The sequence below is a fragment of the Polypterus senegalus genome, chromosome 8 (genome assembly GCF_016835505.1).
Source record: "Polypterus senegalus isolate Bchr_013 chromosome 8, ASM1683550v1, whole genome shotgun sequence".
NCBI classification, from domain to species: Eukaryota; Metazoa; Chordata; class Cladistia; order Polypteriformes; family Polypteridae; genus Polypterus; species Polypterus senegalus.
Genome location: NC_053161.1, coordinates 96,104,057 through 96,119,131, shown reverse-complemented (window position 1 = coordinate 96,119,131; position 15,075 = coordinate 96,104,057). Strand labels below are relative to the sequence as shown.

General features: G+C 34.0%; 1 protein-coding gene across 5 annotated transcripts in view; it reads left to right on the top strand.

The window, feature by feature from the left end:
* The window catches only part of LOC120534140 (protein piccolo-like), a 215,814-nt gene that overhangs the window by 114,204 nt on the left and 86,535 nt on the right, over positions 1-15,075 (top strand). For 4 of the 5 annotated variants that reach the window (XM_039761466.1, XM_039761468.1, XM_039761465.1 and 1 more), the window contains 3 exons: positions 4,000-4,130; positions 8,123-8,149; positions 11,958-12,051. In XM_039761466.1, coding sequence (XP_039617400.1) covers positions 4,000-4,130; positions 8,123-8,149; positions 11,958-12,051 — 252 coding nt within the window. The remainder of the gene's footprint in view (positions 1-3,999; positions 4,131-8,122; positions 8,150-11,957; positions 12,052-15,075) is intronic. The other variant, XM_039761467.1, reaches the window with a different exon arrangement.

Sequence of the window (15,075 nt, the reverse complement as noted above, 5' to 3'; positions counted from 1 at the left end):
CCCAAAGGTTATACTTATGTGCGCCAAAGAAACCCAAGGAAAATTGTCTACTCATCTTCTTCCGTCAGTGATAGAGTCCCTATTGCCTTGGGTGTGGTGTACAAAGGTTTTATGAACTCTATTTATTAAATGAAATGCACTTATTTCCCCACAAAAGACACAGCAGATGAGTCAAAATGGAAACTGTGATCCTAGCTGATATAGCCTTCTGTTTTAGATTGCTTTTTAATCATGCCTTGTTAGGGTTTGAACTATGACAATTGCAAAAATGTATTTGTTTTTTGCATTAAAAACGTATTATGCAGACATTTTGTGAGCTTGTCAAAGCAAAGCGTCCTGGTTACTGGAGGTGTGGTCTCAGAGGTTGCGACCTGTCATCAATAACTGATAGGTTAAGTGGTTAACACTAGTGGCCATTTTCTATCAGTTCTTTCTTTTCTTTCTCTCAGGCATATACGTTTTTGCCTAAACTTTTTGACTACAATATTTGGGTTTTGTCTTTTTGGATTATTGGTAGTGTGGTTCAGCCTTTGATCTTATTGTGTATATTATTTTCTAGTCTTCTTTTTATAAAATACTGTCTTTCCATTTGCAACAGTACACTGCCCCAGTCAATGTGTATGTGGAGTTGCTATATTCTTCTAGTATGTTTTCTCTGAGTAAATCAATTTTCTCCCACATCTTAAAGATGTGCCTATTAGTTTGCTCGGTACACTAGCCTCATCTGCGTGATTATATTTTGGGCATGTATGAGCCTTGCAATTGTTGTTAGTCCCTGTCTTGTGCCTAGTTTGTTCCTTATCTCTGTCACCTTATTATTAAAAAAAAATAAGACAGGTCCAGCAAATGGATGGAGGAGGGTATTTAATGCTAATTCCCCCTATAAAGACTATAACCTGCCAACGAGTAAGAGCACTAATGTTGTCAAAAGTCTGGTTAGTTTATACCCTTAGTGGAAATCTGACTGAGATTTTTTGTTCACAACCTCTGCAGTGCACTCACAAAATATATCAGACCCTTATATCATGTCCACTTTTTTAATAGGTGTCAAAATACTTATTTAATTGCAAATTACTTAGGTATTTCACCTATGTTTAGTATGTTTTTTAACCATTTTATCATTTATAATTTGCAGCATTCTTCTTTTATAAAGCATATTTCATTTAACTTTCTGTTCAGTTCTATAGGTTGCAGATATTGCTTTCAGTTTCACAGCGTATTTTAATCCCTTGTTTCTCTGTAAAATAAATAAATAAATTAAATTCTGAAAATTATTATCATTCTCTGTATGCACACTTCACTGATTTAAGACACAGATCCTTTGAAGTACTTGACATCTGAAAGAGTCTGATCTATACATCTCCAAATGCTCTGTGATTTTGTTCCATTTCTTTTCCTGTAAAGCATACTATTGGCAGTTATTAGACTCAGCTCAATTCATACCAAGAGATTTTGATTACAGCTTCATTCATTTTCAAGTTTTTATACACTACAGTCAAGTCAGCTGCAACAGGAGATATGGAGTACTAGCAGTTGCTGCAGTGTTAATTATACAGATTTAAGTGAATGTAAAAGTTTAAAGCATTACTTTATACACATGCATTCAGAGATATTAAGTTAAATTGATTCAGGCTTGTCTTACAAAAAATATTCTTGTGAGACTGTTAAGCTTGTCAACTTAATTCCATTTTAAGTACTTGGTAAAATATGATTGTAAGCAATGTATACTCTGAATGTATTATCATAGAACGGAAATTAAAAACCAGAAATGAATGAAAAAAAGCATTTCTATCTTGTGTTTCTTGTTATTTGCTAATATTTTTTTTTTTTTTTTGACCGTTGCTATACACATTTTATGCTTAAATGGTTACACACTATTTTTGTATGTGATAGAATTTATATGAAAGGTGTCATTTTGCTTGAGTTTGGTGAACATTATAAGAACAGAGACAATCAACAATCATTTACTTGTACAGGTTTGCCACATGCTATTTCAAATTTTTCTTGATTCACTCTGGGAGAGCATATAAACTCTACAAAGAAAAGTGACCGAGATTTGAGATTTAAACCCAAGGCTCTGTTGGTGTAAGATTGATCCACACTTGCTTTACCATATTGCAGTTAATGATAATCCAGTTGCATTCTTTAAGGTTCCTTGTAGGACCTAGTATGGTTATGCCAGTGGCATACAGTATGGTTGGCTATTTCTAAACATGTCATCTCATTCTTAGAGGCTTTTTCATGTGGTATCAACATTCCTTATTCAGTCTATTCCCATTTTAACCTTCAAACTGCAAAGATATATATATATGATATTCCCATCTACAAAGGTACAATGTTTAAAGTAGTTTGTGAATTTATCAGTTGAGTCAGTGATCAAAAACACTACAAACCTATTGTGCATAAAGCATTATTTAATCATTGTTGTGGCCATTGTCAATCACAAAAAACAACACACAGATAAAGACATTACTGTGGAGTTTCAAGAATTTCAATACAATTTTGGCAACAATTAATAATTTGAAGAGTTAAACCATAGAACTTCTGATATGGAGTTAAATCCTGTGCTGTTTGGGTGCTATACATTTTTGTATTTTGTCCATTTTAATATATAAACAGTCAATTTACATTCATATAATTTCATTTGCTCAATAAATTAAGCTTGTGCTATTGCATGCTATAAATGTTACTATACAAAATCAACACTGAATGAAAATATGGAGTCATCTTCTACATGCTGTGTATAAAGTCTAACTTAAAATGCCGTGTATACTGTATTGTTCATTTCTATACATGCAAATTCAAGATAAATGAAAATGGGCTAGATATATAAATACAGTATATAAATAAATAAATTACATATATAAAAGTACAATAATGAAGTTTCATATATGAAAAAACATTGAATGAATGACTGTGTACTGCTTTTAATATACGTAACAAAAGCTAACTTTACAAAATGACTGGCTGTCACAGGTTTAACTGAAAATAATTTTACAGAAAAGATTGAGAGTGCTTATAGACCTTGTTATTAGCTGATTTCGTGACATTAAACTGTGTAAGATTTAGCATTATGTTAAATAACATAACAGAGCATCAATTGAAAACATCAGAGTCCTGAATGTGAGCAGAGTGTTCTTGGGAAGAGACCTGATGAAAGCCCAGGATGTGTTCAGAGGCAGAAGTCCTGGATGGTTTTACAAATTAAACCCTAAATGAGTTACATTTTGGACAGTGCAATTATCAGAATTCATAAATGACATTATAGTATAGGAATTTGTTTGGCTGATTTATTCATAACAGACAAATAGTACAAAGGGAACAATGAAAATATTGCCTTCACAATCCAGTTTGCAATCTAAATGGGAAATGAGTATACAGTATATTCAACAAGACTCTGTACCAAGGTACAATTCCTATGACAGAAACATAAATCACAACTAAAATTTATGATAAACTCTAAAACACCATCTTCTGCCCATTTTATTTACAAAAACAATTATTTCTGTATTGTGAGGTTACATGTCATGTATACATTCTGAATTTTCTGGCTGTAATCTTAACAAAATGTCTTACAGGTCTTCTTAATGAAGCATCTTCTAAAAATGTTAAACTGGTCTGAGCTCAGAAGGTGTTCCATTTATATATTTGTAATAAATATAACTTAAGGCCTACCTTGTTTAATAAATAGGTGTGCCACAACTACTATATATAATGATGAAAATGTAAAACTCTAAGGAGAATCTTTAGTGGACAAAATTATAATACATCATTTCATTTAAATAGTCATTTATTTGTAAATAAGATACACATGGAAATTTAGGCTTGCTTTAAAAAAATTGAGTATGGTGTCATTCGTATTCATTTTTATAACCTGTAACAAATAGTCAATTTTGTCCATAACATTCTGAAATGTTTATTATCCCCTTTAATTATAGTGCATTTGATATATATGTAATTAGGTTAAAGCACCTGTTTTTGATTTATTTTTCATATTAGCTACAAGTGAACTATGACAAACATCTTGGGAATCTTATTGTTCATGTTCTTCAAGCCAGAAACCTTGTACCCAGGGACAACAATGGATATTCAGACCCATTTGTTAAGGTCTATCTCCTGCCAGGTAGAGGGTAAGCACTGTTTTTTTTTGTGTACCTATTCTTACAGATCTAAATTTGCATCACTATTGCATAAATGCAATTTCATCTAATCCTGCTTGTTACTTCTATAAAGCAAACACCACTAGAGTAGCATTTTAGTAACTCATTATGGACTTGGCTGTGCATTGTCTATTATGTATATACAGCATGTATGCCTCAGGTTTGTCAGGGCTAAATCTCTTATGTACGTATGATTCTTTGTTTTGATTTGCTTTACCTGGAGGGTGAGACATATGTATTATAGCATACTTAAAAGTATTGTATAAATACAGAAATTGTCAGATAAAATGAAATGAATATGTGAACGCGAGGAAGTCATTTCTCCTAGCTGTGCCCAAATTGCACAAAGTAATGTACGCATGGTCAACAGCTTTACTACAGCTATATACTGTACTTGTAAAGTGCGTTCACAAGTGATCATTAGAGTAATGTGCTATTTAAAATACAGATTGTTTATTCATTTGTTTTCTTTTGTTTGGACAGATACCGTAGTCAAGGTCAGAGAAACTATGAGTCGGGTTTAATAAACCACTGATTGCTTTCAGAACTTTATTTTCATCTTCTGCACTGTGGGTTCATGCACAGGACAATTCATTAATGTTTACTGATCAATAGTATAGACCTTAAAAAAATCTATGAAAGTTCAGATGCAGTATGTGTGTATATATATATATATATATATATGTGTGTGTGTATGCACATTCCATGGTGTGTTCTGAGTTTTGCTAGATGGTGTTCGTATTTCTTTGAGTATTATTCTGTCTTTTTGTGTTAATGGATGTGTAATTATTTACAGTGTTCTGAGTTTGTCAGTGCAAGTTTTTTGTATAAAATGAAGTTCATATATTCATTATGCTTGAGAAACTATTTCAATAAACTCAGTATGTGCTGCACTGAGATCCTGCAAGTATTTGACTAATAACTGTCTCACGCCTGAAAGGGGCAGATTCATAGACACCAAAACTTACCCACAGGAGCCTGAAAAAATGATTTAACATACAGTAGTGTTATTATACTAGAAGCATTACACCTGTAGTAAATGACTAATGTTATTGAGTTGAGTAGATTATTTATATTCAAACGTTTTCTACTGTACATTATTGACTTTACAAAAACAACAGCAATTTATTTCTTATATTGCCCAAAATCACACAATGAGTGCCTCAGTGTGCTACAGGCCCCATTGTTTGGCAGCCTTTCAGACTTGACTCTCTAAGAAGATAAGAAAAAAGTTTATATTAGATTTTAGAAGGCATGGTAATGCTGTGCTTAGAACTGCTGGCCTATAGCACAAGACTGGATTTGATTCTTGGTCCGACTACACTCTGTGTGGAGCCAGAACATTCTCCAGTTGTCCATATTCAGACTTCAAAACTTGTCACCTGTAGCATAACCTCCCAGTGCCAGATGTCTCAGAGGAAAAGGCAGACTGTGTTGCCATACTATGGTCACTCTGCAATAAGTTGTGTGACCCATAGTGGAATGCAGATCTTGGTAATCCAAGCAGGCAGGGAGGTCAAACGCAGCAAAAAAATTAGGCAAATGTTTCCAAAATCTCCAAAATAAAGGACACTTAAAATTATTACAAAAAAGAAAAAAATCCAGAAACAGAAAAGAGTGAAGAATGACAAAATGCTATAGTAAACCACCTGTCCTAGACTCCCCTTTTTATGTTGTTAGCCTTAACATCATATAACTGCTACCCTATAAAATTTATCAGGCAATGAATAAAGATAGAAGGAGCCTGAGGGGGGAGGCAGGTCAATGAGTTGAGCCTCAGCCCATTCTTGAAACCCCCTTTGTTCACATGGGATTTCTTCCAGAAACTGAGATTTCCTCTCAAATCCTAAAGATGTGTTGTCTAACAGACAGGCAATCCATTTAAGGTTGGTTTCTGTTTTGTAGAACAGGCTGCAGTCCCAACCTTATGTTTATAAGTTCATATTGTTAGTGTAGGAAGGTTTATTTGATACAGAAAAAAAATCTTTAGGAATTCTTCCGCACAAACTCAAGGTGTACATTTGGTGCATAGAATGAAATACAACCCTCTTATTTGAGCAAAACGAGATCTCATTTTCTTTAAGTAACCATGTGGGTCACTGTAAAATGTGCTGTACACTTTCACTTTTTCCAAAACATCTTTAAAAAAATAAAACTAGATATATGAATTGGTTTTCCCAGTATGAAAATATGTGGAAAATTACTGTTCAGCTTTACATATTATGAAAATTATAACAGTTCTAAAGAAAATTCATAAATAAACTACTAGACATATTTAATAGTCATGGTTCCTGAGTTGTCAGTAAAGACTAAAGAAGAGATTAAGAGTTGAAATGACTGAAGTGTTGAAGAGTATGAAGGGAACCAAAGCACAAGCTCAAGGGCCACAGATTAATGCCGCAGGAACGTTAGATTCCATGTAAATATTAGAAAGGTTTCATGCACAGCACCACAATATGATAGATAGATAGATAGATAGATAGATAGATAGATAGATAGATAGATAGATAGATAGATAGATAGATAGATAGATAGATAGATAGATAGATAGATAGATAGATAGATAGATAGATAGATACTTTATTAATCCCAAGGGGAAATTCACAATCCCAAGGGGATTAAATAAGGTAGAAAGTTGGTCACATAGGGGGTTTTTGTTTCTATGTATGTTCTTACCTCCGGTGGCTGAGCACGATCCTTCTCCGCTACAAATGTCCAGTAACTGAAAAGTTTAGGAGCTGCAGCTGATGATGTTGATTAGAAAATGGTCCAATCCAAAAGTCCCGCCACAGCCTTCTCTCCCGGTTTTATTGGACAATCCATACAAACTACAAATCCCACAAGCCCCTACACATCACTGCAAACCTGTTTAAAATTTACAATTTTACAAACAGAAATCGGTGAACCCAGTGTTGTCATTCACATTTAACAGTGACTCAACAAGACATACTTACATAGAAACAAAACCCCCCTATGTGGCCCCGTAGATAGCAGTACTTGGGGATTTTAAAATGCAAAACTTGGGTGAACAGGAATTGATGAGCTATGTTGGGCTGAATGATCTGTTGTCTTCAAAACATTTCTTAATCTCTTCTTTAGCTAAAAATATAAAATTATAGATTTTTTAAAAAGTCATACATTACATGTTACTTTTTTAATGGCATCTGATTGATTGATGCAACAAACTGCAGTTTGGGTATGCTATGCTTATACAATGGAGATTGTTAAAACTTTAAGAAAAGCAAATCAAAACAAAGGGATGTTAAAGTCTGTTCCAAATACAAAATGGCTTGTAGCTGTAGGGAAGTAACACTTTAGTTTAGATACATTGCAGTTGAATGCTCAGCCTCCTTGGAGTCTTCATTCTAGGACAGAATGTCAGCTGGAATCTGTACATTATCAAACTGAGTAGGTAAACAAAAGTCAATTAGCTTTGTCAAGTTCATTGGAGCAAGAGATTTCAAAGCCTTGAGAGTCAATAAGAAGACTGATTTTAATTTAAATTAATTGTTTCAGTAGCAGTTGGTCTAATTTTATTTTATTGTTTGCAGTATGGAATATTATTAGGCTCAGTTATGTTGAAAACAATTTGTGCATTGGGGAAAATTCAGTGTCTAATTCTGAATCACAGTTATCAAATCTTAAGAAAAGAAGGGCATAACCTAGCCTTCCAGTACCTGAAAAATGAGCAAGTGAAAATAAAAATAAAAAACCTTTCTTATCTGTTAATTACTTTTTGAGAGAATTCTATGTCCGGATCCCTTTGAAAATGATCTGGTTTACAGCAGACAGTATAGCTAATGCTTAGACATGTAACACCCAAGGTTTATTCTTCTTCAACCACATCTGGCTCTTGCCTTGTTTTATGCTCTGATTTGTTATTTTGGCTTTTTTCCTCTCTTTGCTTCTCTGCCATCTTCTCACCTTTTCTCATATCTGCTGCAAACATTGGACTTACACAGCCAAGTCATGGTTGTCCAGAATGCCAGGTAGATCCTTTTTATTTTATTATTTTCCCCTTTTGGCTGTATTACTCAATATCCTGTTGTTGAGTCTTTATTCCTTTCTCTTTGTGCATGTGCTTTAATATGAAACAGGAATCATCTTTTTACTGGGCAGTTCTATCGTACCATTTGATTTGTGTGGAAGGAATTCTGACTCATTTAATACTGTATATGTGAAGATTGATCAGTAGCTATATATTAATATCTTATTAAGTCAATATTTGAAAACTTTATATACTCTAGATATGTTACAAGTGTGGGTGTCTTAAGTGTCTACAGCTACTTTCTAGCACTCAACCCCATTGTGATTTCCAGAGAGGGTGTAATTTGTGCAAATTTCAGGTGTTCCTCCCGTCTTTGTGTTAATGTCCTCGAGAGACTTACTCAGGACTGGTGTCACTAAAGTGGGTGCTTTTGCTGCATATGTATAAGTGTGTCATAAGAAGGACTGGAATCTGACCAATGTTTTGGAAAGCCTTGCACCCAAAGCTGTTCAAATAGGCTTCTGAAAATTAGAAAATGGATGGAAGTAGTAAATACCGTGGCTGATAAGATCCTCGTAGGTTGCAATTTATTGTTTAATCTGGCATGAGGAAAACTGTAGGTCTCATGTAAGTAGCAGTTGTTAATCAATTGTTAAAAAGTTTTCCTTAGATGTCTCTTTTTATTTATTTATGTTTTTTTGTTTACTGTAAATTTAGAGTCTGTAGGATACAGTAGTAAAGTTGTGCGGTTCATATAAGACCTGGAGATAAGACAAGTAACCAAATACAAAATATCAATGATGTACTGTACATTTGCATTAAATCTTAAAGTCACATGGTTCAATTTTACTAAATACAGTAGAATTTTGTTCATCACTGGTGAACTGGCCATATCACCTTATTGCAAAAATAGACTGTGAAAGAAATAGTATTGAAATCACTGCCAAATGGGTTTCAGATACTATTTTTTATTAAAATCAAAAAATTAAATTAACTGTTAAGTGAAAGCCAACATGTAGGCAAAATTAAAATTAACAACATTTTGCTCAGATCAAACGCAAATAATATTACTGCTGTTTTTCCAACAAAATGATATTTTTTTTAACACAGGACATTAGTGCTGCATTGAGCTCTGCTGCATCACAGCTCCAGGGTTAGGTTCAGGCCTCAACCCAGTCACTTTCTATTTAGAGTTTGCACACTCTCCCTGGGTCTGTGTACATTTTATCCAAATTCTCTGGTTGTCTCCCATGTCCTTGAGAGACAGGTTAGGTAAACTGGCATCTCTAAATTGTTTTGGTACTAGTATTTATAGTTTATGTCAGTGAGTATGCCAGTGGAAGGAACAGTCCAGCCAAAATTGGTTTACTTCTCTGTGCTGCTAGGAAAGAGACAGCTTCTCTTTATTGTGTTTTTTAATTATATTGATTCATTGTCAAACCTTCTTCATCCTGATAATAGTAGCAGGATAAAAACGTATTAGCATCTGGCTCTAGGCAGAAAACTGATTGGGATGGTAATCCATTGGGGGGCACATTTAGGCATACACCTACACTCATACTCCCACTCACACTGGCCCATATTTAATGTCACCATTCACCTTAACTCACTGATATTGGAGATATTGGAGGAAAACTAGAGTACCCAGAGAATAAATGATGGTGATGTATTGAGATTGTGTAAACCCAATAACATGAGTGATAGTGCCCAGGTTGGGATATGAACTCAGTCTCCTGGAACCATAATGCAGCAGTGCAAACATGCAGTCCTTAAAAAAAGTTTATTTAGAATTATTAAGAAATACAGAGAAAAGGAAGGTGCAACTGCTTGTAGCAACTTAAGTGTAAAATCTTGTTTAGTGGCATAACTTTACATCATGGCATTTGAAAAAATAACTACAAAAGAAAGCAGAAATAAACTGGAATGTATAAAATATGAACAATTATAATTGAAATGTGTGTATTAGTGTTTTAAAAAATTACAATTTTCTTTTAAATCTTTTTTCTTTTTCATTGCATTCATTTGTCTGTGTTATGTATTGTACATATACAGTATTGTAAGTGATAGGCAGTTCTGTCTACAGGCTAGATAATTGGACTGCAGTGCATGGCACAATGTAGCCAGTTCAATCATATCTCTGATTATTTTAGCCTTTAGTTTGTTCCTTTACTTGCCATTGCTCAAGATCTACTCATGACTGACACTTTGTCATATTGAAATATGTTATTCGAAGCAGGTTCCACCAATCCCATATTAACTATTTGACTCCACAGAAAAAATAAAGCTATTCTTGTCAATTATAGTCTATAAAAGCTATTCAGTCCTATCTAATACCATTGAAAAGATAAATGTTTTCATTACATTTTTTTTCTGTAAGACATCATTAAAAACAGTTCTATGATTCCACTGAATATAGGGAAATGCTGAAAAGCTTATAATAAACTGTAAACACTACAGAAAATAAACTTTGTGCAAATAAGATGCAAACCACCGTACATAGTGGGGACCTGTGTTCAGAATCTAAAACGCCTATTAAAGGATGAATTACACAATTTCTTAACTAATGACTGATTTCAATTAATTTGCACCATGTAACCTACTTTTGAAATCTGAATAATCAAGTTTTTACCGTACAGCACATTCCATAAGCTGCCTTGTTCTATCTTTAGATTCATCATCTGCCCACTTATGATTCAAATTGTCTCTCTGGGAAGATTTTTGTAAAACTTTTTCTCCTCAAAAATGAGACCTCTTTTCCTCTTCCAAACTAAATATCAAAGATGTTTTGCCTTAGACAACTTCTTTTTTTAAAGTAAGTTCAGTAAAATGGTGTGCAGGGACATGAAGAGTGATGTTCACATACTGTAACTATTAGAGAAACATTTCTTTGCACAATTTAATAAAGTAGTTAAGTAGTTTTGTAGCTTTCTATTTGAGTATACATGTAGTACTATTAGGATCTTTAAGTTTCAGTTCAGTAAGCTTTTAGATGAATTAAACTTCAAGAATCAAGAAGTAATGGTGTACTAAACAACCTGTTTCCTTCCGTTTGTAACATGTAATATTATTAAAGCAGCCAGTGTCTTCCGGGAATGTTTTGAAATGAAGCCCCAACTTTATGTTTCCTATAGCTACCAAAACATTTCCAATGTATGATAGTTATTTTTCTGTGTTTGTTCATTTCACAAACGATTCCACCATTAGAAACACTTTGAACCCTATGAACATTTATGCTTTTATGAAAGGCTCGATTGAAACAGACAGAACAGTTAAGATTATCAATAACCAAAACTAGAGGTCTACCTGTGTTTGTAGTCTCGATGGGTAAACCTAGGCAAGTTGCTCTTTACTAACTTTGCTTCATGTATCAGTATGATCATACATTTAGGTAATGAACTAAGAACAACATTTATTTATATAGCACATTTTCATACAAATGATGTAGCTCAAAGTGCTTTACAAGATGAACTAACAAGAATCTCAGTAAGTTCTACTTGAGCTAATGTCAGGTTGGATTCAGAAATTATAAATTTGAGCATTTAAAACAGGAATGCAAACAATATTAGTAAGTACTTTTTATAAATAAAAACTGTGGTCAATTAATCCACTGCCTTGCACAGCAGTCTCATTTATCTACAGTGTCAGAATCCCAGTTTATATTGACATTTTTCTTTCAAGTGTCAGGCAATGTATATTCTGTTATTGATTTTCTTATTCTCATTTCACTAGACTTGTAAATATAGTTAAACGAACTCACTGTGACTTTTGCAAAAGCTGCTGTTCATGACATGATGTATTTTATTGTTTAGTGTGGAGAACAAGCGAAGGACAAAACATGTGCAGAAAAGCCTGAACCCAGAATGGAATCAAACTGTTATCTATAAAAATATCCACTTGGAGCAGGTACCCATTTCTCTTACTTCATATTATTATTATTTTTACTTCACTTTAATTTAGTGTGTTTGGTCAGAGGTATCTTTTTAGAATTAGGGTTAATCATTGAGTGGTGCAGGGTATAATGCTGTTGCCTGACAGCTCAAGAAGATCCTGGCATTGTCACTGATTGTGTGAAAGTTGCATGTTCTTTTCTGTACCTATGTGGATTTTTTCTCCTAGTAGTCAGTGTGAATGTGTGTGTGATTTCTGGCACTTTCTGTGGTATTCTAGCTTATGTGACATTGTCAGGATAGGCTTTGTATTGCAACCCTGAATTTAAATATGAAAGTTTGAATGGTTGCATAGTATGATTTAATGAGAAGAAAAATGCTTGGTAGGACAAACATAAAATCATCACCGATCTTCCATTACATAATGAGGACAAAACTAGGCTCAACACCACAAAACAAAAGAGAATTGTTTTTTGCTTGTTTGTTTTTCAAGTCTTATACTCTAACAAAGGCCTGCTCTATGTTTGAAAGTAAAGTTTATGTACTTTGTTGTAAAGAACTTAAAGGTTGACTTACAGAAAGGTGAAAGGATTGAGAGACTTTTGCCAGGCTTAATAGACTGACTTGTGGTTGTACTTCTTCTTAAAATAACCTTAATAAGATCTAATTAGCATAAACTCTGTGGCTTTTAGTGGGAATTAAAAAAAATATTAGCCCTGCTTTCCAACACTTTTAAATTCTGTGCTGGAAGCAGTTTATGGTATCATATAATTCAAATACAGTTTTTACTCCAACATTATTGCTTCATTTTTTGTCACTGAGCTTTCTTTCTGTTAATTAAATTAGCACAGTTATCAGTCAAGAAACACATACCAAAAGAATGTGAACAGCTGGGACTATTTCATGAGATATTGATGTATTTGTAAAGATTGTGAATCAAATCAGCACCTGCTTTAAGAAGGCTACTACTGTTTAGCAGTGCCAGAATGTTTTTCTGCTTTTGCTTAAACAGACTAGAGGAGAACACATCAAATCTACACAACAGATTAAATACTACACAATACATGAATGACAACTTTTTTTTCTAGAACAAATCATGAGACCAACATTGGTTTTCCTGAAGCCAACCTGTTGTTGCCTTTCTATATTCATTTACATTATCAATGATGAATGACTCCCTTTTGATTTTTGCTCCATATTTTTTTAATTCACTACTACAGAATCTTCTGCATGCTGAGATGTCCAAAATCCCATAAATACCCATTTATGGCCACTCCCTTACTTGTTTGCCTCATTTACTGATACTGTATGCTGTCAAAAACTGCATCTAGCTGCTAGTTTCCATTTCTGCAATTGGCATTTCACTAGCCACAAGGATTTCATGTCTGTCTCTGCCTCTGCTACTGGCACTTAGCAAACTGCAGCAGTTGTTGCCTCATTTGATGCCTCTATGTAACACTGGGGACCCTACTCTGTCCCTGACCTTAACCGTTAACACTCTGTAGGTGTTTTAGACTTACTCAAGATACTAAGTGTAGGATGTCTATTTATATCTCTAGCATTAGCTGCAAATTAATTTCGATTTTCTGATTCTTTCCACAGTTTTCACTACATACTAAACTTCTACTCCCATTTAGTTTTCTTTGAGCTAGAACATCATATCTCCATAACGTTTTGTGTTTACCTCAAATTCAGCATCTTCCAAAACCTGTTTCTACTGCTGCAATCTCCTCTAAGCACAAGGAGATCTTCCACTGTGAAACATAAACCTGAGTTTTAATTATCAGGATAGTTCTGAGACAACTCTTTTAAGTCTGCTGATGACATGCTGATGTAAAACAACCTTCCATAAACTGAATACCTCAACACCACATGTGACTAAGCATTTTTTCCTCATGAAAACCTACAACTAATTTGGCCACCGGAGTCAAACTGAGCCCTCATAGAAAATATTCTTATTAAACTATGCCAAAGTGCAATAACATGCCTGGGGTTTTGAAGCAAGCACTTACTGTACCTGCAATCCTGGATTTCACAAAATAATACCTGATTTCATCCAGAACATCTCGTACCCCCACCCAGTGATGCTTCCTTCTTTGGTGAAACACAGATGCATATCTTTAATAACAGTATACAGAAGGAGGTTGGTAAAGTAAGGTCACTGTGCCACTGATGCATGATGAATTGCAGAGCTAACAGGTCAGGAGCAGAGAAGCTCATGAACCGTTGAAGCAAATTTAAATCTGTACAATGAAAGAAAGATTTTTGAAAAATGACTCTACCCTTGTTGGTAACTACACAAAAGTTTAATTTGACTTTGCAGGCTGAGTTTGGAAACAGTTAAGCAAAGCTTTAAATTATCAATTTCAAGCAAATCACACTTGATTAAGAAAGTTTATTTATTAAGAATTTATTTCTCTTAGAATACATTTTTCAAACAAAAAGTATGAGAACAGGAGTTTATTTACTTGTGGAACATTTCTGTGCAGTTACTTTTGCTTTATAATTTTTCCTGATTTTAGTGATTACTCATGGTGCCACAACATTATTTTGTTTTGGCATATGGGTGCCTCAATTTTAGGATTTCTGTTGCCTATTTTTGGATTTTGGAAAACACACACAATTGAACATAGTTTGCATTTCATTCTCAACTTTCTGCTTTCTGAACATACTATTTTCCACCCGACTTTGATTACTGATTAGCGATTAGCCTTCGGCATTCAGTTTTATCATCTGGATTTCGACTTGGTTCTAGTTTTGACTATGTTTCATCTCCTGGTTCTCTTCTAGTCTTTGGGCAGAATAGTCAGGAGTTTAAATGGCGCCTAGAAATTCTGCAGAGTTATGTTTATTTTTTGTTTACCTGAATGTCGTATAATCTCACTCAGTTTGGACTCCATTGGTGTCAGTTTAAATAAGGTAATTCCTTGTGAGTTTTCACAGTTCTGCTACACAATTTAGAAAGTTGTTTTAAAATCACTTGCTTAGCTGTGAAAGAAATGCCTTTTCAAATTACACGTTTTAAGAACTATAGTCAGAA